The 21,582-nt window shown below is 43.9% G+C and overlaps 1 protein-coding gene across 4 annotated transcripts in view; it reads right to left on the bottom strand.

Moving 5' to 3' along the window:
- PLEKHM3 (pleckstrin homology domain containing M3) overlaps positions 1–21,582 on the bottom strand; it is an 83,798-nt gene that overhangs the window by 59,735 nt on the left and 2,481 nt on the right. For all 4 annotated transcript variants that reach the window (XR_010440932.1, XR_010440934.1, XR_010440933.1 and 1 more), the window contains exons 2-3: positions 15,603–16,538; positions 3,425–3,570 (exon numbers count right to left, since the gene is read on the bottom strand). Coding sequence is in view for 1 of the 4 variants with exons in the window: in XM_064717689.1 (XP_064573759.1) it covers positions 3,425–3,570; positions 15,603–16,538 (1,082 nt within the window). In the remaining 3 variants the exon portion in view is untranslated. The remainder of the gene's footprint in view (positions 1–3,424; positions 3,571–15,602; positions 16,539–21,582) is intronic.

Below are 21,582 nucleotides of genomic sequence, written 5' to 3'. Positions count from 1 at the left end.
CAACATTGATATTTTATTATGCTTATTGCAGTGCATTAAAAAGCTGCAGTTAAACAATCTGCTTTTACAATCATTAACTATCTACTGCAATATCTCAGCAATCCCTTGGCAACTTCCGTATCTATAGTAATTATTAGTCCTCTTCCACCAAGGAGCAAATTAAAGGACGTATTCCATGATTCCTGAGGAGGTGTGTGAATGCCTGGCACAGTGACCAGCTCCTCCCAGCAGGAGGATCAGGTGCTCAGTTCTGTCTTTGTCTGTCTCCTTGCTTTAAGCCTCTGTCAACGTGATGGGCTCCTCACCCACCTGCCCTGCTGTCTTGAGAGCTGGGGGGTGGTTCCTGTCCACCACTGCACTCACACCTGTGCACACCTGAACCCCACACTGGGCATCTCTCCTGAAGCATCAGGAGCACAGAAACAAAGAGACGCCACAACTGAGGTCCCCTGAGTCACTCTGCCACATGCCTGCACTATGGTGACCAAGCACTACTGGGCAGCTGCATGGTCTGAATGCAGCCTTTAACAAGAGAAGGGCAAAGCAAACCTTTCCCTCTCTGGCCAATAAAATGCACCCATGGAGTGCTGATTGCAGGAAAAGCAGCTTTGTCCAGCATCATTGGCTGACAGGTGTCAGTCCACTCTACATGGCTGAACAGGCACACACATCTTGTAAAACATTAACTCATATTGCCAAACACAGCTATGTTACAAGAAGCTGAAACACAGTCTAGAAACAGGAAGGGTTGGGCAGTCACAGTAATTCAATATTTTAGTATACATCCTAGCATACTCACAGTCCCCCAGTTTTACTGGGCAGTAAAACAGTCCTATTAAATCAGCCAGGAGTGAGAAGATGCAAAGTGCAACAGGGTTTCAGCTTTAAATGTCATAAAAGGATGGATGATAACATTCCAGACCTTTCCTTTCTAAAGCCTGCAAACTTACAGTTCAAAATTCAATTTACCACAAGTCAGCTTCTCCTGAAACCTTCTGGCACAGGGAGTTCATTTCCTACTGTGTTTGCCTGGCATTTTGTGCAGGCTGAAAGCCACCTGAAACAAGCTGCAATATTTAGTGGGCTTTGCATGCAAACAGGGAAAACACTTGGCCGAAGCAAAAGGAAGGAGGAGTGTTCACAGAACTGCCTCTTTTCTTTTGTCACACAAACACATGAAAAATACAAATATGAAAACAGTAGGAGACATGGGGGAAAAAGCAAACCTGGGCACTGAGCTGCAGCTTTGGTTTGACAGAAGAAACACGTCTAACTGCCAAGTCCTTTCAAAGAGCTTCTACTGTAGCCAAGAAGATTTCTCTTTTCCTACCCATGTGCCACCAGATGTTAAGTGCATTGCTGTTCTTCAGGATCCTGGGTATGGGAAGAGACAGCTCAACAGAGGTTCATTGTTTCTGATTTTCATGACCTGTCTTACCAAAAGCAGACAAGAACCTCTCAATTTCCAAACTAAATTGATGCCACAGCTTATTTTACAGCTGCTGAGCTCATGTAACATAAACAGAAAACCATGAGCTTTTACAGTGTAACTATACATGTCCTACAGTACTTTTTGGTGCTTGCTTTACCAGAAACAGGACAGACCCCAGAAACACCTGAGGAGGCAGGGAATAGGTGGCAGTGGAAAGGAATGCAGGTTTGCAAACTCTTCATTCAATTTTGCTTCCCATTCGGTGGACTGACAGACACATTTCAGACTGTGTAAAAACAAAGCAGTTTGTGAATCCTGGAGCCCTGTCTCAGTCCTGACCATCAAATGTGGCATGTGCTTATTTCCTGCAGGACCTCTTTGGGGTGTGCAGCCAGGAGCACATCCTCCTCTGCAGAAGCTCCGCTTCCAGGTAGTGCTGTGCTACCTACAAGGGGCAGGGCAGTGTGCTTATCTTCATCCTCCCTCCCTGCCTTAGTTCCTGCTCTAATAGTTGGGGATGATGTTGTTTTTTCCTACCTCAGGGGTTGTGTTTCTTTCTTAAATTCACCTCTCTGAGCACTTTCACACAAAGACAGGTAAAGAATTTGCTTGCGTTCCCAAGGCACCTCATACCTGTTCTGTCTACAAAAAGTGCAAAATGGAATTTCTCACTATTACAGTGAGATGACAATAGATTAAGTTTTCAAAGAATGCTTAAGCTTTGAAGTCCTGCTTCTTTTGGTGCCTCAGTTGCCTCTACCACAGGAAACAGATTAGAGCATAGTTTTTATGCTGCAGGTTTAGAAAAAAACCCAGCTAATATTCTTGGCAGTATTACTGACAACTTGATACGAGGCCTTTGCCTTACCATCCACTAGCCCCATATCAGGTCTGCTTATACTACCACGTGGCAGCAAGTTTAGTCCTTGGTAAAAGCATCCAAAAAAAGAACTTTTAAATATTCCTAACTTCTAGGCATAGGAGGGCTTTTTGTTTCCACACCTTGGAGCTTTGCAACTTTGAAGAATCTTGCATTTCACAGAGCAAGACTATAATTTTCCTGATAGCAGGCTCTGGCCACCTTTTAATAATCTCCCCATCTGACAAATTTTCTTCAAGAGACCTGCTTTTCCCCTAATAGAGCATTTACTGGTTATTTTTTTCCTTTCCAAATAGCACATAATAATAATAATAATATTTGCAGACACAAAACATCAAACAGCCTCTCCTAACAGTGGCTGCTAGGTCTGAAGCTCTAGCATGGTCTGGATTCCTTATGAGTCTCTTATTCTTTCAACATATATTGCCTGAGATGGCAAAACAACACTGTTACTGTGTTTGCTGGTATAATGCTTTGAGGCATGTAATCAGTGCCCCTATCTAGCAACCAGCCACCAAGGCAGCAACAAATGGTAGATTACAAAAGTTTTAGAAAAGCTCTTGTGTGGCAAGTGAACAACTGTAGAATTTTCTTGTTGTGTTACTTTCATCTGTTTGGTTCAATCAAGTGCTGCAGCAATGTCCTTCTAGTGTCCTCAAAATGCTCATGCCAAGAGACAGGACATACTGGGCCTCACAACCATTGCATTTGGTAAGCCAGTTTCCTATAGGTATTTCCACAATTTAGTGGATTCAGTAAGCAGTGCCAATCTTTAGTCCCTGGTGGTCATGAAACAGGTACTCCTCAAGGCTCCAATAACTGCAAGAATTAGAGCTGTTGTTGTGTGCTACCTGTCCCTTGAACAGCGAGATAAGCAATGATGAGAAAGATGCCACCAGGAAGGAGAAGCATGGCTGCTCTGGTGGAGGAACACCTCAGATCTGACCAAGGAAACTGTGATGAAAACATGTCATGTTGAGAGAGTGAGGCTCATTTTGTCAACAGGGAGAAAGGCAACAATATTAGCAGTCAGTGCCTGCAGCCTTCAGGCTGTTGTGTTTCCATCAGCAATTCAGTTCACTTGCTAGCACTCCAGCCTGCAGGGAGATTACCTTGTATTTGGAAGTGTCCCAGTTATGAACCAGCCGTGCAGGGATAAGGAAGTTGTCATCCACATGGCAGGTGCTGCAGTAATACCATCCACTGTAGCTGCACACCTTGGCTTTCCCATTGGACAAGCCTATGGAGCGCTGACAGCCTACAGAAAAAAGAGGAGCACAACACTGGGTTTGTACACCAAGCCAGAGATACACCTTCAGGATGGAGTCAGAAAAGTACTCCTACATTTGAGATCCTTTTAATATTTTATTTATTGCACCCTAGAGATATTTCTCATTCCATTAAAAAAAAAAAAAGAGAAATAAATATCAGTATTCCTGGACTAGCACTGGAAAAGCACACACTAACTTGGACATGTGTGACAAAGAGTTCAAACAGCAGTCAAAAGACACTTAGCACTTCTCAAGAAACAAAGGCAGAAGACTTGCTTGTGAGACACTGGGCATTTAAAAGCCATGGCCATCTGAAAACCATGGCCTGAAGCTTAGACAGGCCACATTCTACTGTATGCTTCCTCCAGAGAACTCCCATTTTCCCCACAAGAGAGTGGGCCAGCACTGCCTGCCTGCAGGAGTGCAAGCCAGCTCCTGCTGACAGCCAGAAGGGATGCTGACTTGGCAGGTAAGACTCAGCCACAGAATTAGCACAGCCAAGGCAAACCAGTCAGATCATGAATAATAACTGAGCAGCAGTCAAACTGAGAATGAGTAGTTCTTGACGAGCAGTAGTGACACAGCTCAGTTCCCAGCAGGGTTTATTTCCTTACAATTGCATTACTCCGTGTCTTACAAGGTCTGAGATCTGCCTGACACTTTTTTCACAGCTAGATCCCTTGCCTCTTCCCATGCCCTCTTGCGTCGAGCCCCTGGGGATAAACAATGCATTCAAAAGCTGCTGCTTTGGTTGGAAAGAACTGATGCAGACATCTCCTTCATCTGACCACCTGTTTTCACAAAACACATAAAAACTCAACATACTTGACACTTGTGTCTTTCAATGGTGACTAAAATGAACCAAAAGGTTCATATGATATTAGAGTGGATGGCTGAAGACAGACAGCATAGTCGCATTTAACAATCTGCTCAGGAAGTGAGGCTAAAAATGTTTGGGTAAGGTACATCAAGATGTCTGTGGTTGTTAACAACACCTCTAGACACAGCTCACGTGACAGAATTTCTGCTTGTCCTTCAAATGCCAGTGTCCCCACGTGACATTTACAGTTTCAGCCAGAGCACCAGAGCTCCACTCTGGCACATGCTGTATGCTCAGATGGTTTCTGCCGCAGCTGGTGAGAAATACTGAGTACCAGAATCTTTGTACATCACTTTTACTGCAAAAGCATTGGTTAAACAAGAGTTTTTCAAATAGAAGTCAATTGACCGATTGCTTTTGTCAATATAATTAATTTCATTTAGTGTAACTATGTGACTTCTCCAGCTGAAAGCATCTTTTCTCCTCAGCAGAAGTTACACTGATCTGAGAAAAGATTGCAGGTCAGCTATTCAAGGCAAAAACCTAGCTCCTCCTTTCCCACATCAAATGATGTCACCATGTCCCACTCTGCTCTAAAAAAAATCATTAGAATAACCTAACCAACACAATTGGCTCATTTCTGCCTCTTTCACACTCCAGAGCCACTTGGCCACTGATTCTCTACAATACACACTACCAAGTGAATCAGTATGAGACACATCCTGTTTCAATCTCCTCCTTCCCCTGCCCTCTTGGAAGAAGTAAACATATGAACTGGTCAGTTATGATAATTATGTTCATATCAGATAATTATGTTCATATCTTCTCCTTTACTCTTCATAAGATAAGACCAGAACACAAGTATTAATGAGTTCTAGTGATAAAACTGTGTCTGAATGCAAATAGTCTCCCAAGTCAATGTCATTGAAACCTTCTAAACATTCCCCACTACCCAAGACTTACAAGTCTGGGGATGAGGATGGGACAGGACATACTGATTTCACCTAACTAGCACCATGCATTCCACTAGCTGCTACCTTGTCTTAATGCCCTAACTCCTGTCTGTTAGACTGAAGGTAACAATAAGCACAAGTCCAATTTGAACTGCCAAAATTCTAGATTAAAACATTTGCAGTTGAGAAAACCACTTTAAGGCCTAATTTCTTGCAGCCTCCTAGAGCCAGAAACTCATTCCAGGCCATGGAGACAGTTTCCTCAGGAGAGGAGTGACAAAGCACAGAAATGCTGGGGGTCTTCTCTCCTCTTCCCTATATCCAACCCCTCTCAGGGTGAGGAGAGTCTCAGCAAGCAATCTTGGATGCCCTTCATCTTCAGAAAGGGTGGTTTTATGAAGAGGAGGAAGTGGAAAAATTTCTACCCAAGCAGTATGCATTGCTTTCTCCCTTGTTACAATCCTTTCCTGTGCCCACATTTCCTCTTTACACCTAGTATTTTTCATTCCTCTTCATATCCTCAAGAAAATATGCTCTGCAAAGCTACATAACAGTTGTGTAGCTGGGGTTTGTTAGATGATGTGGCGCTGGCACCCACTTTACATCTTCCCCTACCTTCCAAGCTCTGCTGTTTGAAAATCACCATCTTTTCCATTCCTCTCTGTTGTGATTCATAATGATGGCTATTTCTACAACCCTTTCAAATCAAGTTATCAAAGCACTGATTTTCTTTGATGTTATGCAGTTCAAAGTGGTGTAGTGTGACAAACATATTTCTGTGGCATAGACCACTTTTGCTACCTTGTTTTTTTAAGATGGAAAAAAATAGATCAAGAATGAGAGAGAAAGAAGAGGAAGAAGGAATAGCCATTGGCTTAATCTTGCACCTGGGCATTCAGGTACATCAGCTTGCCATGATGTCTACCAGAAGCAAAGCTAGTACTGATTCCTGGCTTGAAACCCCTGAGCAGCTCTCCCAGCAGACAACCAGATGTAGCTGACCACCGAGATCCACAACACAATTCAACAGACAGTTTAGGGTTTGGGAAGGGACCATGTTTGCAGAGAAAACATTTAATTGCCTACATAACTAGAGAAAGCATCCTGCAGAGGATGGGAGAAAAAAGCAGCAGAACTTTCACCAAATCTCTCTCACCTATTCCTAATGCTCACACAGAATATTATCTATATAGCATTTGTACAAAGGTGTGGCAAACCCCAAGCCTAATGCAAAGAGATCATCCCTCCTTAAAGAATGTTATAGAGCAAGCTACAGAGGGAAGAAGTGTAGCTGTAAGGTACACTGCTAGCAAAGAGAGGGAAGGAATCATCCCAAACCTTTCATCATGGAAAATACAACAAAACAGCCTTGGAATCAAGGAAAGAAAATAGGGGTTAGAAAAAATAGCAGCAAGAAAGTGCTCTTGGGCACTGATGAATCTCTCTCAACATATCTGTGAGCAGAGCAGGAGGATCAACATCAAGAGGCTCATGTCCAAGTGCGAAGCCTTCAGGAAGAAAACAGTACAGAAAGTGAGGTTAAAAAGTTGTAACAAAACTCTCTCCTTGACTTAAGGTAGTAGACTAGCATGGAGGAGGAATCCAAGACCTCTGAACACAATTCCTCTTCTCTGAAGCATGGAAAACACCACTTTCAGGTTGCTGCATACTCTTGTGGTCAAGGAAGACACACAACTATCCTTTTTATCCAGACACCTTTCTCTTTAATCTATTAGCAAGAAAAGACTGGAGCAGCTCCACAGTGAAACAGAGAAAGTGAAAGACCAAATTAGAATCAAGTACACAACTGTTTTCCTTATTCAATAAAGTTCCTTGCTTGGTAACAGGAAAAAGCAAGTCCCTTGTGATTGTGTGCTATAATTAAATCTGTGACAGATTAGCTTAGAAGCTAATTCATTTAGAAACAACATACAATACAAAGAAAAGAAAATGATCCACAGACTTCAAAAGGCTTTCAGCTTGATAAAGGCATAAAGCAGACTAAGCAGAAGGAGCACAGCAACAAATTTTCAGTGTTAGATCAGACATACAACATTGCTCTATCAGCTCAGCATCAACAGAAATAAGGTGAGAATTACTTCAGTTGCTTACCTTTATTCCTGTGCATCTATTCCAATTCAGTCCACCATGGGAAAACTCAAATTCACAAGGAAGATACACTAATGATCCAATTCAGTTCTCTCTTATGCCTACCCAAGTTTGCATTACATTTTGTCCTTTTCCCATTATTACTTTCCAGAGCAATTTTATTTCAACTAAATAATTAAAAACTTACAAACCTCCAAGCAAAGTCTGACACTACTCACCTTGCTTACATTTTCTGTGAGCTTCTTACGAACTTTAAAAAAAGACAATAAAACTGTTACAGATTAAAGTAAAAAAAAAATGCGTGTTGAAACCATGTGGGTTTGACCCTATCAAGTTGTAATTACCTAAATAACATAGAAAACTCCTAACCTGTTAGCAATGTACACATCCCACTTGAATTATAAACTAGATCAGCTTCTCCAGAAATAAGGAAAGGTACACACAACCAAAGGATGGTCCAACTGTTCCAAGTCAATGGAAACCTTGGCTATCAGCTATAGCTCAGGACTAAATGCTAAAATAACAGACCTTCCATCTTCCTTAGCACCATTTGAAGGTACAAGGTCTGTCTTCTTTTCTTACACATTCCAGCTCAGCTGACATCCTACCAGTGCAGGCTTGGTGGCTCTGGGCTGTGACTCCAGACAGTGACCATCCCACCCTACTGGAGATGTCTCGCAGGCACCCAGCTTCAGAGCAGCTCTCCAAAGCACATGAGAGGAATTATTTCCTAGACACTCAGACTTGCTACAATCAGCAAAGATTGGATTGGTGTAAACATCCAATATTTACATGCCTGGGGGTAGGTGAAGTGACCAAAACCCTTTACATCACTCATGCTGAATGCACAGAGCTGTGACTTTCTCTGTGAAGATGAACAACCAAGGAAAAACCCCCATGTTGGAAACAAGTCAGGTGATAGCACATATGGGTGCACACACAACATTCTGCATGCCTGTATTGTGCATGTCCTTTGTAGAAGACAGCATACAGGCATGCTGCAGATAACACAGCTAAATTCTGCCTTCCCAGTAAAACCAATAGTAAAGCCTGCAAATATAACCCCAAAACTTAAAAGTCAAAGTAATCTTGCATTTCACATATATAAGTCAAGAGTAACATTTCATCACTAAATGAGAACTAAAATCCTAGCTGTGTCAAATGACAAGCAACAAAACTATACATTTGGAAACTAGTTTTTTATGTGCTTGGATTTCCCCACTTGAGTTTCATCAGAAGATAGGTTCTTTTACCTTTTGTGTCAAATTCTAAGAGGTGGCAAAGTTACATTCTTCCCAGAGAATAGGCTCTAAGGAAATTACAAACAGCTTTGAAGACATACTTTACGCATGAGCTGTTGTTTGTGGCCCTTTTAGCACATGGCCAGTTTACATTCTCCTATGCCACATTTTCAAATCTTTCCCTGTGTTTGCCGGACAACAGTGCTGAGGAGTAACACCATACACTTCAAACTAATCTGGTATTCTTTTCCCCATACCCTTACAGGATTATTCCCTAAAGTATCTGGTGCTTTGCTGAGACTCTGAAGTGCTCCCTGACAGAAGGAAATGGAATCTACCACAGCTTATTGGTAGGATTCAATAAATGGCTTATTGGTAAGATTCAGTAATTCACCAGCTCTTGGGTCAGGAATGGGAACTGAACACACTCTCTGGGCCAGCTCTTGAAGCCTTCCTGCCAGCTAGAAGTGAGGAGATAATGTAAGCATAATTAATAATGGCATTCCCACTTATAGAGTCAATTACATTCATACTTGGTTCTGCATACTGAGAAGGCAGACCAGAGAACAGAGCAAAGAGCAGGCCAGCCATTTGTGTGATCAGAACAAACACCGCTGCCAACACCCTCAGCCAGGTCAGCAAGAGGTTAGCAACATGAGTCTCTACTTAACCCACTTTTCATTTCTGCTCTGCAGTTAGTTTGAAGACCACTTACCCTGCACTGCTCACTCCTTGACTTACACTGAAGGCTACCTGGTTTGCCAAGTTTCATTTATTTGATACAGCATTAGCATACCTAGGAATAACCAGCTCCGTTTCTGTTTGAATACACAACTGGTTTTGTATCTCCTTTTAACAGAAGGAACAACTGTGCAGTAAGTGTGGTTACATACTTTTACCAATGCTATTTGGCTGAATTTCTTCTTGGTCACTCACCACTACCACAGCACTGCCTTGGGCACATGAACTTCCCAGTTTTACACAGCACAGGTACATGTCAGAGAGGATAGATGTTGCAGAAGGTCAGACTGAGAATCTAAACCCTTCCTAGCAGGTGGCTTTTGGTTTGTTCTGTAATTTTTTTTAATGTTACCCCTGATTTGATCCACATGCAATAGTTTTGCAATAATACACTGCTTTGGCATGTGACAGAAGAGGGAGAGCCTTGCCAACACACACACAAATGCCTTAGTTTTGCAGCAGTGGACCGACCCTAAAGCAGCCATTTTCCTTCAGTGTTTGTCCCTCAGGGCTGCACATCTGCAAGGACATTCTGATGCCAAACAATGCAGAGTGCACTTCACAGGATTTTTTTTCCCACAGCAGCATTAGGAGGGGCTCCCTGTGGTGATGGCTTCTGTGATACCTCCAAGATGCACACATCTCTGCTACCTTTTCTCTGTTAAATTTTTCTTAGAATTGCCAGGTAGATCCACATTTTATGGAGCAAGAGTAAAACTGTGCAAACAGCATTGGAACATAATCTTTGCTTTCTTAGGAAACTCAATTAGCAGCCATGGCCCAAACCAATTCAGGAACCTGGTATAAACTGCAACTGCAGAGAAGGTGTTGCGGAGATGCCTGTCCCTTTTCTGGGAAGGTAAGGTCTTTAGTAGCAAAAGCTGGCTTAACCGATTTTAAGAATGCCAGCCCAACAAATAAAGCTCTCTCTTGTACACAATTCATGAAGAAACTCTGAGTTCTCCAAAAAAGAACTGTAGGGAGTATGGGGGTGGTGTATAAGTGTTGGGAGTTTTCAGGTCTGAAAAATACTTCCTTTTGTCCAGATGTAGTTTTTTTCCATCTCAACAAAGGTGAGACTTGGACATTTAGATTGCCTGGTTTGGGCATTCTTTTCTTTGAACTCTATGCCAAAAGATCCCTCAAGACTAGTTTCATTCAACAAATGGACCAAAAAGGTCCCCAGACAACCAAGAGTTCTTTGGGGGTAGCAGAACTCATACCTGGCACCCACAAGCCAGGAAGAAACAAGGCACAGCCAAGAAGAGCCTATGCTTACAGTAGACACGTTCATACCCAGCAGAAGTGAGCTCACAATAGTACAATAAATTAGCACATACTGAAAACCTGCAGAGTGTTTGACAGGGACAGATTAGAGCAATGGGGCCACCTATCCCCACAGAGGCAGAAAAGGCACCCTTCAAGGCTGCCGGGGGGAATATGCAGATTCATCCAGGACAGCTGTATCAGCAGTTCCTCTTGCAGGGCTGAGACAAAGAAGCCAGTTAAACCCCAGTTGATTGCAAAGTGCACATCAGGGCACAGAACAGGCACTGAACTGATCAAGTACTTATCTAAGCTGCACTCCAGGCAGCAGCAGGCCAACTCCAAACCAAACCCCACGAAGGAGAAAATCTCACTCTGTGGAGGTACCAGCCAAATCCCAGGAGGGTGAAGGACCCAACTTGTACCAGACAAAGCTGACAGTTTTCACTGTCACTTCCTCTAGTCATGCCATCCTAGAACGGCACTGAGGAACTCATCAATGAGGATTAAATGGCCTCTGTGATCATAACTGATCACTGATAAACAGGTTTAAGCAACCTGTATGTGATATCTTCCAATATTTGTCCAAAATGAGCTGTCATATGGCAAAGCACTGTGGCCCAGCAAACTCGTGTTTTGAAACATGTTGTCCACTGCAAATAAAGTGCTCCCTGCTACACACATTCCAGTCACCCTTGTTTGGAAACACTCCCCCCACTCCTCCCCCTACAAGTCAGTGACCTTGTTTAAACATGGTGCATTTTCCAAATACTTAGACCATGTATTTTTCTGCTCAGCTGGTTTGGAAATCCCACTGCTAGCAGTGGAAGTTTTACTTTTAAATGAATAGAAATAGGGCCTGAAAGACACATACCAGACTAGAAGACTAAAGCCTAAAGTGAAGATACCTAAACAATAAAACCTTTACAGTGCAAAACACTCCTAGGGGATTTTACAGTCTCAAATACAGGGAAGGTAAAAAGCTGCTGAAGCCTTGGAAGAAAGAGATCAATTGAAATGAAACCAAGCACAAAACAAATACAGCACTCAGAAAAAGCACAATCCTAAAAGCCTAAAAACCCTGGACAGGTGAGAACAATGGTTATTCAGAACTAAAATGTGACAGGAGTGCTAAAAACCTTCCAAAAGACCTTATGGTATTTTATTTTTGTGCTGCATTTTCTAGGTTTATCCTCTAGCATTTTTATTTCAGTGACATGCTACAAAATAAGTGTTGGGTGTAATTACGGCTCACTAAGTATCTGCTAAATTCAAGGATGCTTCTCAACTATCTGTATTTGAGAATACTGTAAGCCTTTTTGAGAAGTTGAACAAAGTTGACATTGCACATGACTGTTTTGTTTTGTTTTTAAATTACACTTGCTGGCTTACAATCTCTTAGGAAATACTTTCTTTTCACTAAGGGGGGAAAAAAGGAATTTTATTTTTACTGCAACAGGGACTGAGATAGAGCAGAGGTTCCATGACCCGTGCATGCTGCATTGAGCTGTCCCCCAGCTACAGACAGGATCACAGCACTCGGAGCAGAATGATTCCCTGAAAGACAACAGCTCTCCACCTGCTGCTTCATTTGACAGGGCTGCAAGCTCAGGAAATAGCACATTTACTAACCCTGGCTTCTCTGCACCTAGTGTTGAGCTCAGCCAGCCAAGTCATTCAAGCTCTAATAGCAGTATTTATGGCTCTGGCAAGTGAGGAGACATGGAGAAGCAGGGAGGAAAAGACAGAAGGCACCCTAGAAGAGGAGCAAGGAAAGCCACACAGACAAATGAAAGCGTGCAGAGCACATTTTCCAAAAGGCAGAAATTCCCACATCCATTAGGACTTGCTGTCTAAGTAACAGAGCTCCTGGCAGACAGAATTGACTTCCGTGGAAAAAAAGGTCTGTTTAAATAAAGGACAGGGGGAAAGAAAACAAAAGGTGAAACAGAAGAGAGCCATCAAAAGAACAGGAGCTATGCAAAAACAGGAGGCAAGGGCAAAGGCCATTTGTCTTCCCCATCTATAGAAAGGTGACAAAGAAACGACGATAGTGAAGGGCACCTGGGGATATTTGCTCCTTACAGACCTCCAGGAGAACTTCTCCAGGAGAAATGCCTACCTTTCCCTAGAAGCTTTTCTCTAAGTCAAAAATATAAATAATGGTCACAAAATTAAAAGTTTATAAACTCCCTGCCTCTCCACTGCTAATCAGTGGTCTGTTCATTCATTTTTTTCAAATTACAAGTAATGCCCTGCCCTCTGCAGTCAAACAAAGTTAAAAATGTGGAGAAAAGCTTTTGTGTCTGCTGATCAAGCAAAAGACAACTTTTTTCCAACTGCCCTTCTGACTCCAGGGTATCAACACTTTGTCCTCTCTGCCCCATGACTACATCTGACACCACTGCCCTGGCTTATATCACGAGTTGAAAAGTGCTAGCCAGACTCCAAGATAAACCTGTCAATAGCAAGGCACAGACATTCACATTCCTCCCTACCTGGTTGTGAATATCAGCTGTTTGTCTGGGACCAATTCCTTAAAAAGCTTTTACTGAGGGAGAAAAGAAAAGGGGGATGCCGAGAGCATTTCAAACAGGAAAAAAAACCAAACCTAAACCAGAGAGGGAAACCCCACAAAGACTGCAAAGAGAAAATAAATTTTAAAAGCCTGTCCCCATCAGGTCCTCCCAGCAACCTTCTTTATCAGAGGTTCATTGTCAATCAATTAGCCAGGGCAGCAGGGGTCTGTAGGAAGGGGGGTAGCTCGAGAGACAATGGTCTGCCCTGTTGTATTACTATTTAATCGCTTTTCCTAAATAAATAAAGCAGCCCTGAGGTGCTGTCATGTCAAGGGAATTTATAACAAAAAAACCCTTCATTTTTCATTGGTCATTACTTTTCCTTCCCTCCCACCCCTGCAGGACTAGAGAGGGTTATTACTGTAGCCGTAAGTTCCATCTTTGTGTTGCTTGCCTTTGATTCCCACTCGGACCTTGCCACTTTCTGGCACTAATTTGTCAGGCTGAACAAAGGAGGGATTTGTACCTCCTGTAAGGTCTCAATTAGGAAAGGCTTCTGCTGTATTATGTGCCATTGGGACAGGACACAAAGACGGTAATTACAGGAATTTGCACTAAATGGCTGAAGAATTCAGAGCAAAACTTTTCTTCCTCCCCCCTCCTCATCTTTCTGCAAGCTAACCCCTCCCAGCAGCCCTGGGGAAAGCCGCTCTCAATGCCTGCAAGCCGTAATTACCAACAGCAGGCCCCTCAGGTTAAACAGCAGCCCATGCTGAACGGCACAACTGCCCGCAGGGAGCAAGAACAGCGAGACACGCTCAGCTTGCCCTGTGCCTCCTCTGCAAAAACTTCTCTGAGCCAAACAAGTTTCCCCAGTTTCTCCCAGTTATAACTAAAATTATTTCTTTCTCTGCACCATGGTAACAGCTCCAAGCTCCAGCCAGCCCTAAGGGTCCCAGGAATGGCGAAGGAGTCGCTCCTGCAGAAAGTGCTGTGAATCCCCATCCTCGGGGACACAGAGTCCCAGTGACCAGCTTCCCACGGACCCACCACAACTCAAGAAGAGTTTCTGTGCACAACAACATTCGTTCAGTTTGGCAGACTAAAAGGAGACCACAGGAGTATTGGGAATGCCTCAGGGGGATCAGGAAAAGACACCATGAAACCCTGGTCAGAGCACCTCATTTTTATGGGGAATACATGAGTGAGTGGATATTAATCACCCCATGTTTGGGAGAGGGAATCCACCCTTTCCCAGAGAAAAGTCTGCTCCCATACTACATAAAGCAAGGCTAAAACCTGTTTCACACTGGAGACATGCATTTTGTTGCCATCTCAGGGCTGGGTTTTAGAGGAGGTAATTGAAAATATTCACTTGAAACTCTCCTGAACCTCAGTCAGAAGATTAAGCAAAATATAAAACAAATTACATCAAGTCATACAAACGTGGCCAAGAACAGAGCCGAATTCAGGCAGAAGCCCAAATACTGTGACCAAATCATTAACTGCAATGATGCCAACCTCCGTGATGCTCCAGCTGCCAGGTGGGTGCCATGCACTGTGGAAGGATGAGCAGGAACATGACCTGCAGGTGGCTTCCAGAGAAGGACAAACCCAACTACACCCACAGACAATTTTGAGTACAATCCAGTACTTCTAGGGCCCAGGTCTCCCCTGAAAGGGATTCAGGGCAGCCAGCAGGTCCTGGGCCCAAACAGAAACTCCCTAGAGTCATCATGTTCCAGAGCAACCTAAGAACCACACCCCAAAGGAGCATGGAGAGGAGGCAGGACCATCACAGCTCACACAATACAGGAGAACAAGTCTCCAAAAGAGCTGCTTCTCCTTGAGCTGACAATTTCTAAGTGAGTGTAACTAAACCAAGTCAGAGACCATAGTTTAGGCATAAGGTGCCCAAATTTGCTCCAAACAGGTGCCCTTGCTAAAGTAAAATGACAATGTACTGCATTCAGACATGGTTTGTCTATTTTCACTTCCTTCCCAAACTGGACAAAAACATCATCTTCCCTATAGGACTAGAGTCAGACAACGAATTCAAGCCCCTTTGATTCTGCACCACCTTTACAGTGTCTTGAATCAAGAAAACAGCTCAGCCACCCTGCAAGGCAGCCCTGGCCCATATAGTGGTGTATGTGCAAGATCTAATGTTTCAGGACTGCTCATCAAAAGCAGGTGAACCTCTGAATATCCCCATAGGCTTTTCTCCACAGCTGACAGAGAGAAAGGCTAACTACAGCCACAGTGAGAGGCAGGGAACAGCTGTGCTGCTAAAACACACATGCTCTTTCAAGTGATTTTCTTTTCCTGTAGAGGGGATGTAGGTGCAGATGCTGCAACCTGGCTGCTCACCTGCACACTTGAAGCTCTGAACCGTGAGCCCTCTCTCCAGAGACAGTGTGGTCAGGATGCTCAGGAAGCTGGTGGTCACAGACTGCCGCTTGCTCTTCCTAAGGTCACTCCCAAAGGGCCGATCTCCAGGCTTGTTCCTGAGCGTGACCTGTGGGTTCTGAGTCAAACTTCGGGTAGCGTTGGCCGCTGCTTTCAGCGCCTCCATCCACTCCTGGGCCCGCTGCCGCGTCTCTGCGCGCAGGCGCAGCACATCCTGGGGAAAAATGACCTGAAAGCAAGAGTCACAGCCATCCTGAGTATCTGTCTGCACCGACAGGCACACATCCACGTTGTAGCTCAGCAGGGGATCTTCATCAAGCCTACCAGGCTGGAATGCCATGAGATAAGACCTGTTCAAGACAAAAGTAAATGCCTTCCAGTTATTCTGGACAGTTAGTCTGTAAAGAGTCCCTGATTTCAGAATATTTTGGTACTCTTTAGTGTTTTCAGTCAAATTCATGGATAGGAAGAGTTCCATAGGCTTGTCTAACACTCCATTAGTTTGAGAAAGGTCACTGTTATTTTCAGGCTTTGGCACATTCTCCAGTTTCTCCTGCTGTCTTGTAAAAGCAGGCCCAGAAGCATGCACCGCTTCCCAAAGTTTCTGTCCCCAGTCCAAAGTCTCCCAGGAGGACTCTGCCTTGAGCTGTAGCTGTGAGCTGTCTGACAGGACAGTGTCCACCACCTTGGTTTCCATGCCACCAGTGACAGCGACCCTTTGAAAACGCATGAGCGGATACACGGTGGGAAGGGTCTGGTTGCCGCTGCTGTCCAGGCAATACAGGTACAGCTTGTACTGAGAGAGTTCAGCGTAACAGGTTTGCCAGTAGCTGTCATTGTCTCTTCTGACTTCCAAGTATCCCTTCTTCAGAAGATTTGAGAACACTGTCTTGTGTTCTGGAGGAAAAAAAATTAAAATATTACGATTATTTTTTAATTGTCTCAAATTACTACATCATTCTGGCTTCTTCATCTCTCCTACCCATACATGGCATATCTGAAGATAGGATCACAGAGAGAATCTTCATGTAATAATTATTAAACACAAACATTAACTCTACTTTTGAGCCACCAAGAATACAGCACTTTTTTACCCAGAGGTATCAAAACACCTTACAAAAAGGAACAAAGAAACAGAGGGACAGAAAAACAGAGCAATTTTCCTGAGAAAGCAATTATCCAGGACGACAATGGCAGAGCAACAAAACACTGCAGGTCTCCCAGAACTTAGTCTAGAAGTGGACAATACTATCAAGTAATCTATTGCCAGCTAAAATAAGATTTTGACAGTGAAAAACACATAAAAATTAAAAACACCTTACCCTCTCTTTCCTGCTCCTTCCCAGACTCAACTTCATGTTTTCATACACACCAGCTCTGCCTCCCTCACCTTAAGCAGCTCAGAGGCAAAGGGCATAGTGGCATCTGCTCAGTTCCTCTCTGCTGCTCCTTCCTTCTCACACCTTTCCCTGCTCCAGCATGGTCCTCTCCAGGGGCTGCAGTCCTTCAGGTTAAATGTACCCCTGCATGAGCTCTCAGTGGCTGCAGTTCCTTCAGGAAATCTCCACATTCTCCAGCATGCAGGGACATCCTGCTCCACCACGTTCTCCCCAGGGCCTGGAGCACATTCTCATCCTCTGACCCTCAGCTGCTCTGGACACAGCTGCCAGTGCCGTCCCTTCCTGGGATGTGTTGTGCCAAAGAGGCCCCGCCTTGGCTGATGGGCACAGCTGTGTCCTGAGGAGGGGCTGCTGGAACAGCCCTGCTTACAGCACCTGGCACCTGCACTGACCCAGTGAATGCAGACCTGTGCCCAACACAGCACTTTCCTACCACATTCCAGCATAGCCTGGGACGAGAACATTCTGTGCAGCTCTGTTTACTCCAGAGTTTTGCTGATTTATGAGAATCAGGTTCAAGAGTAGCAGGTATGACCAAAAATGAAAAGTAAGAGGCTGCCCAGAAGGATTCAAACACACACATCTGAGCACCTCAGCACTTCAGGTGCTTTGGAACAGATCACAAACCCCAGCACAAGGCAAAGTCAAGGGGAATCTTCTTCATCCACAGAACACCAGCCATGCACAAGTCACTCCAAGCACTAAAGCGATGCAAATGCTAAAGCATTTCTGAGTTTTAAAAAAAGGTTTCCATATAAAATTTGTTCCAATCTGATTTGCACCACTTCAGCCACCACAGGCAAGATTCATATTTTCACCTTGGGCTAGGCTCGTGGCTCTAGGCAATTTTTGTTGTTACCTGTATAAATTCAGAGGCATTCACTGCTACACTGTAATACCAACTGTAACACTTGGCACCCCAAAACAATGCAGGCCTGAGGAATAAACTCCCATTTGAGTTCTACTTCACCCTTCCATTAAGGGTACCTGTGCTGAGTGATGACTGACTAACAGTGACAGAATTAGCAGACACAAGTAAAGGTTTCTGCCTCGAATTGTCTGTCTCCCTTAGAGCCTGCTATTCCTGGCACAGGAGCAAGGTAGCCACCTGGAAACAGCTCCTCATCCACTGCCCAGCAAATTGGGTCACAACAAATTCAGCATCAATTGACTTTAACACAGCATTACAGACCACAGCAATACAAGAGCTGGTCTACTCAACATTTCCACCCTGGGGTTGACAGCCTTTACAGCCTTTGAAACAGGGATAGCTGGAGGCATAAAACATTTCAGCATCTCAGCTTAACCAGTTACACTTATGTTAACAGGCCACACACTAACAAGCTTTAGACATCATCTCTGAGTATACTGAGGATGCCTGCAACACAGAGCTAAGAGAACAGAAACATCTGGACTGGATGAAGCTTCAAAACAAAACCAGGCCTGTATAGAAACTACATCCCCATCTGTACTGGGCTTCCCAGCTAATATGGCCAAGACTGCTGGCCAGACTGCTCTAACCACTGCTGGATAAGGGGTGAGTCTGTCTGTCCTCCTAGAGCATAAGGAGAGTCAGGGACTCATGAGTATTTGAAGATCTTACTGTCCAGGGGCTTCTGATACCAACTGGGGCAACCTTGGGCTGTACCCTTCATTCTAAGAAGATGCTCCTGCCTCTGGCTGCAAGTACTCCTGTAGCTAATTCTCAGTTTCTTCTATGGGCAGGAGAAAGAATCAGAATAGCAGCAGTGTAAAAGCTTTTGCCAGCTCTTCAGCAAAGACCAGCTTTTAAGGATTTATAAGGATTAAGCAGACAAGCTCCAGTTAAACTTAATGAACATACATGAAAATTAATTGTTTGATATCCTTAATGTTGGTATGGAAATCTCATGGGGGTTAAAAATGGGGGAAGGACTCTACCTTGCAGCCACCCTAATAAAAAGGAGGCACTTAGGTTTCACCTTGACAGCCCAGCCTCAGCTTCCCCATTTACCCAAATACTCAGAACAGAGCCTGCATTTAACTCCATGCTCAAAGGAGTCCATCTAGAGAGATTTCCTGCAGATATGGCAAAAACCATAACAACTATTTCAAAAACTGCTATTTTGGCACTAGGTCTAAAAAGGTCAGTATAACTATACCTTGCATATCAATAAACTACTCGAGGATATTTCAGCTAAATATGAAAACTGAAAGCCTAATCTATAACCCAAAATGGTAGAGAAAAAGCACACTTTGATAGCCCCAATGGACAGATGTGCACACACATGGACACACTGAAAGAGAACCAATTTTGTTCATCGTACATCTCTGGCCCTGACATTCATTAGTATTTCTGCACTAACTCAAAAGCCATTAATTTCTCTGAAACCCACACTAATCCCTTTGTAGTGCAGATAATGGACAGCCATTCTAGAGTCATCTTCCCTTTCTATTAATCCAATCAGGGAGGCAGCGCTTCTGCAGCTCCAACTGCAATCTCTCTCGCTTCCATCAAGTACAGATGACTGTTCAAGCTTCTCCATAATAAGACAACTCATAACCTTCCCCCAGCCACCCCTCCTTCATCCACACACAGGTTTGCTTATCTTTTGTTGAGTTAGAGAAAGGTTATTTCTCCCTGTCTTTCACAGAGGCACCCCCCTCTCCCCTCCTTCCCTCCAAGCTCTGTGAAATCAGCTCCAGTGGCTCTGCTCGAACTGGGACAGAACCAGCAGCCACCTTGATTAACATTCAAATGCCTCGTATTGTTTAGGTCAGGGCAATAGATGCTGGCAGAGACAGGTTGAATTCGTATGCTGAACATACACACACATCTCACAGCTCTGCTCCTTTATCTCTTCCACATGCACTGTGCCAGAAAATACCTTGTTACTCAGAGAGCAAATGGTACCATCTCTCTATCCACCTTCCAAACAGAAACTGCATCTCTTTTCCTCCTTATGGAGACAGGCAGAGTAAATTGAAGAAGAGTAAAAAAAAAGGAAATAATCACAGTAAATGGCTCACATCTGAGCCATTTGGAGTTATAATTTCAAGGAAAGAGGTGGAAGAAGGCAGAGAAAAACAAAAAGAGTCTCAGCAGCTGGGACAGAGTAATATCTTCCTCAGCATCTCTTCTCTCCATTGGGAAATGCCCCCTTGTCCCAGGTAGGAACTCCTGCACATTGCACTGAAACCAGGCCAGCCTAGCGCCCACCCACCACTGGCCACACTTGGGGCAGCTGGTGCAACCAGCACCCCAGAGAGAGAGACCAAATGTTGTACCAGCATGTCCAGAAGATACACACTCCAGAACAACTGGCTGTACTTGCATCTCAGTTGGCATGGCAGGAAAGCTTACTCTGTTTTTCCACCACTGAAGCATTTCTGACAACAGTCATTCCAAGTAACTTGGAAAAGAGCAGAAGCAGAGATGCCTAGTTTGTGAGGAGTTTGAGGGGGTACCCTTGAGGGGGCACTCCTCTCTGAATTCTCTAATGCTTAGTAAGTTACAGAGTTTTTGCCAGTAGTTTTCGTCTCAGATTTTTAAAAACTGAACATTTTTACAAAACATGTTTGGGACCTAAAATGCTCTCAAATTGGGTTGGGCTAGTCACCTTCTTGGTGGGATTTGCTGGATCAGGGACAAACTGTGCCTCAGATCCACAATGTTCACTATCTTCCTACTTAAAAATACAGTCTTTTCCTCCCACCTGTTTTCCCACCTGGGTCTGCAGATACATATCCTTCAGTTTGTCAGTGCGTGAGTGTTCAACACAGTGACAGCTCTAGAGTTCTCCAAGCTCACAGGCAAAGCAGGCAAACAAAACAGCTAGCTGGAAAAAGTATTGTAGCACCCACACTGTCAGGAGTGGCAGTGTTTGAATAACACCCACATGGCCATCAAGCCATGCAGTGTTTAAAACACTGTGTTTTAAAAATCCAAGCCAAGCTTCACTGTATATTACAGAAGTAGTATTCTCTCTTTGTCTGCCAGGCCACATGCCCAGAAATACAAGAGCCTGCCTTGAATTTGCTAACAACTTCTGTCTTTGCTAGCTCTACTTCCTGCTTGTGTCCCATAGCACAACAGGGTTTATTTCTAGCACATGAGTTCTTTCACAAGCAGGCCAAAGATATTGCCCCAAAAGGCACAGCTTCTTTTCAGGTCCTTTTCTTTCTCAGCACATGGAAAGGATTCAGTGTTATTTTATTTGTATTATGGTTTAGTGGTAAAATCAGCAGTGCTGGGTTAACAGCTGGAGGAGATAATCTTAAAGGTTTTTTCTAACCTAAATGATTCTATGATTCTATAAAAGAGCAAGCAGTAGGAAGAGAGAAGCCCACAGTAATGGGTACACTACGACAGTAAGGAAATAAAACAGTGAAGAGTTCACATATGCAGTAACTGGGACAGCTCTGGAGGACTGGGAGACCTCTGCAGGCTCCAGAGGGAAGTCCTGTCAGCACTGAGGACTGACAGGAGTTGCTGAAGGTCCTCTCAGTATCTCACTGCATTCATTTACTTGGATTAAAACTCTGAAAAGAGATGTCTTCTA

Source organism: Zonotrichia leucophrys, chromosome 7 (genome assembly GCF_028769735.1).
Source record: "Zonotrichia leucophrys gambelii isolate GWCS_2022_RI chromosome 7, RI_Zleu_2.0, whole genome shotgun sequence".
Lineage (NCBI taxonomy): Eukaryota > Metazoa > Chordata > Aves > Passeriformes > Passerellidae > Zonotrichia > Zonotrichia leucophrys.
The sequence above is the reverse complement of the archived record's forward strand: the minus strand, read 5'-3'. Positions and strand labels throughout refer to the sequence as shown.